The sequence below is a fragment of the Arvicanthis niloticus genome, chromosome 30 (genome assembly GCF_011762505.2).
Source record: "Arvicanthis niloticus isolate mArvNil1 chromosome 30, mArvNil1.pat.X, whole genome shotgun sequence".
NCBI classification, from domain to species: Eukaryota; Metazoa; Chordata; class Mammalia; order Rodentia; family Muridae; genus Arvicanthis; species Arvicanthis niloticus.
Window position 1 is genome coordinate 10,323,206 of NC_133438.1, and position 2,345 is coordinate 10,325,550.

At 37.7% G+C, this 2,345-nt stretch overlaps 1 protein-coding gene across 1 annotated transcript; it reads left to right on the top strand.

The window, feature by feature from the left end:
* Positions 1-964: 964 nt before the first annotated feature.
* On the top strand, positions 965-1,996 carry LOC143440682 (formyl peptide receptor-related sequence 3). The gene has a single exon (XM_076927462.1). It carries the CDS (start codon positions 965-967, stop codon positions 1,994-1,996), a length of 1,032 nt encoding a protein of 343 aa, XP_076783577.1.
* The last annotated feature ends 349 nt before the right edge of the window (positions 1,997-2,345 follow it).

Consider the following 2,345-nt stretch of genomic DNA (forward strand, 5'->3'; position numbering starts at 1 on the left):
TTCTGGGGAGGCAGATATAGAGAAATATTTGGTTTGCACTGGTTGATCAGATGGCCTGCTCAGTAAGTTTGAGTTCTGTAGGAGAAGTCTGTCCTAAATTCCAAAGTGTTTTGCACCTGAAGAATGCCAGTTGAGATCTGCCTTTTAACCCAATGTGCTCAAACATGAACATACACTCAACAGACACACAGACACATAGACACACAGACATAGATACATAAAGAAAGAATATATGCTATATTATGATTTGGGTAAAGCTAACATAAAACTTATCAATCTAAATGCAGTGTGTATATCATAATCTTAAAAAAATCTTTATGAAATTCACAGTATAATAAGTAAAAAAAGTCATTGGGTAGGTCAAAATTACAAGGATAATATGGTCTTCATGAGCAGTGTATTTCTAGAAGGATATTCAGTTGAAAAAATACAATCATAGAAGAATGCTACAACAGTGGGGAGAATATCACAGCTAGAATGAAAAAGACATTATCTGTAATCTTGGGTAAACATACTTCAATACCCTTACCCACCCCTTATTCTTTGTTTACAAATAAACAATTTAAAATCTCTGTATCACATAATTGAATTTTATTCTTTGAGGACAAAGAACATATAGAAAGCCATGATCAAGGGAGAATCTCGTCAGTCACTTCTGTGTTACCCTGGGTAAACTCAGGTCTGCTAACATTGTATTTCTTGTCCACCTTCAGTTGAATACCAGTTGGGTAACATAGAATCATATGATTTCTTTGATAATCAATCTGAGATGTAATAATTCTCTCTGATAGTATATGTATGTATGGTTCCAATTAGGAAGATTCAACAGAAAAGTAGGTTTCATCCATTACACTTAAAATTGGTTCCTCATTGTGGAAGGTGATGTGGAATCTGAGTAAAAGTGCTGTATATTGGAGCCACATCTGTGTAAGAGTCATTGTTTAATGTTTAAGGTGCTGAGGAAATGGAAGCCAACTCCTCCATCCCTCTGAATGGATCAGAAGTGATGTTTTATGATTCTACCACCTCCAGAGTTCTATGGATCCTCTCATTGGTAGTCCTCTCCATAACCTTTGTCCTTGGTGTGCTAGGTAATGGGCTTGTGATTTGGGTGGCTGGGTTCCGGATGGCACACACTGTGACCACCATCTGTTATCTGAACCTGGCTTTGGGTGACTTTTCTTTCATGGCTACTTTACCACTACACATCATTTCAATGGTCATGAAAGGAAAATGGATTTTTGGTTGGTTCCTTTGCAAATTTGTTCACAGCACTGTACATATAAACCTTTTTGTAAGTGTTTTCCTGATCACTCTCATTGCTATGGATCGTTGTACTTGTGTCCTGCACCCGGTATGGGCTCAGAATCACCGAACTGTGAGTCTAGCCAGGAAACTGGTTGTTGGAGTTTGGATTCTTTCTCTGATGCTTACCTTGCCACATTTTCTCTTCTTGACTACAGTGAGAGATCCAAGAGGTGAAGTGCACTGTGCATGTAACTTTGAATCTGTGGTTGCAAACCCTGAGGAGCAATTAAAGGTGTCAATTACTGTGAGCACAGCTATAGGAATCATCAGTTTTCTTATTGGCTTCAGCCTACCCATGTCCTTCATTGCCATCTGCTATGGACTTATGGCTGCCAAGATCTGCAGAAAAGGCTTTCTGAATTCCAGCCGCCCCTTACGTGTTCTCACTGCTGTAGCAATTTCCTTCTTTATGTGTTGGTTCCCTTTTCAATTGATTGTTTTTTTAGGTAATATCTGGAGTAAGGAGATACCAGAAAGCATTCACATGTTGGTGAACCCAGCAAGCACACTGGCCACCTTCAACAGCTGTCTCAACCCAATACTCTATGTCTTTCTTGGTCAAGAATTTAGAGAGAAACTGATACATTCTCTGTCTGCCAGTCTGGAGAGGGCCCTGCGAGAAGACTCAGTCCTAAGCAGTGGCAAAAGCAGCAACTTTTCTTCATGTCCTGCAGACTCTGATCTTTAGAAAATGATAGCTGCAAGACTAGTGGAACGCTTTCTCTGCTACCCTATTCTCATTGTCTCTCTCATGCTGTACTTTACATGATATTTTTGAATAACTATAAAATCATTTTTGTCCTTCAATTTGTAAGAAATAAACACAAATGAAAACTAGTGTCATTGTCCTTTCAAGAAATTTTCAACTGAACCTATAGCATGGGATAACACTATGTTGAAAAATAATTTTTAAAAACGCAAAATTGTGCATTCTTGAAAGAATTATACAACATAGCATATATTAATTTCATACATTATTATTTTATTTTAAAATAAATATTTGATGGATATGTGGTGCATGATTACAATCCTAGTAG

Excerpts from the sequence above, each read along its gene's own strand:
- LOC143440682 (XM_076927462.1), top strand. The coding sequence starts at position 965 with ATGGAAGCCAACTCCTCCATCCCTCTGAATGGATCAGAAGTGATGTTT.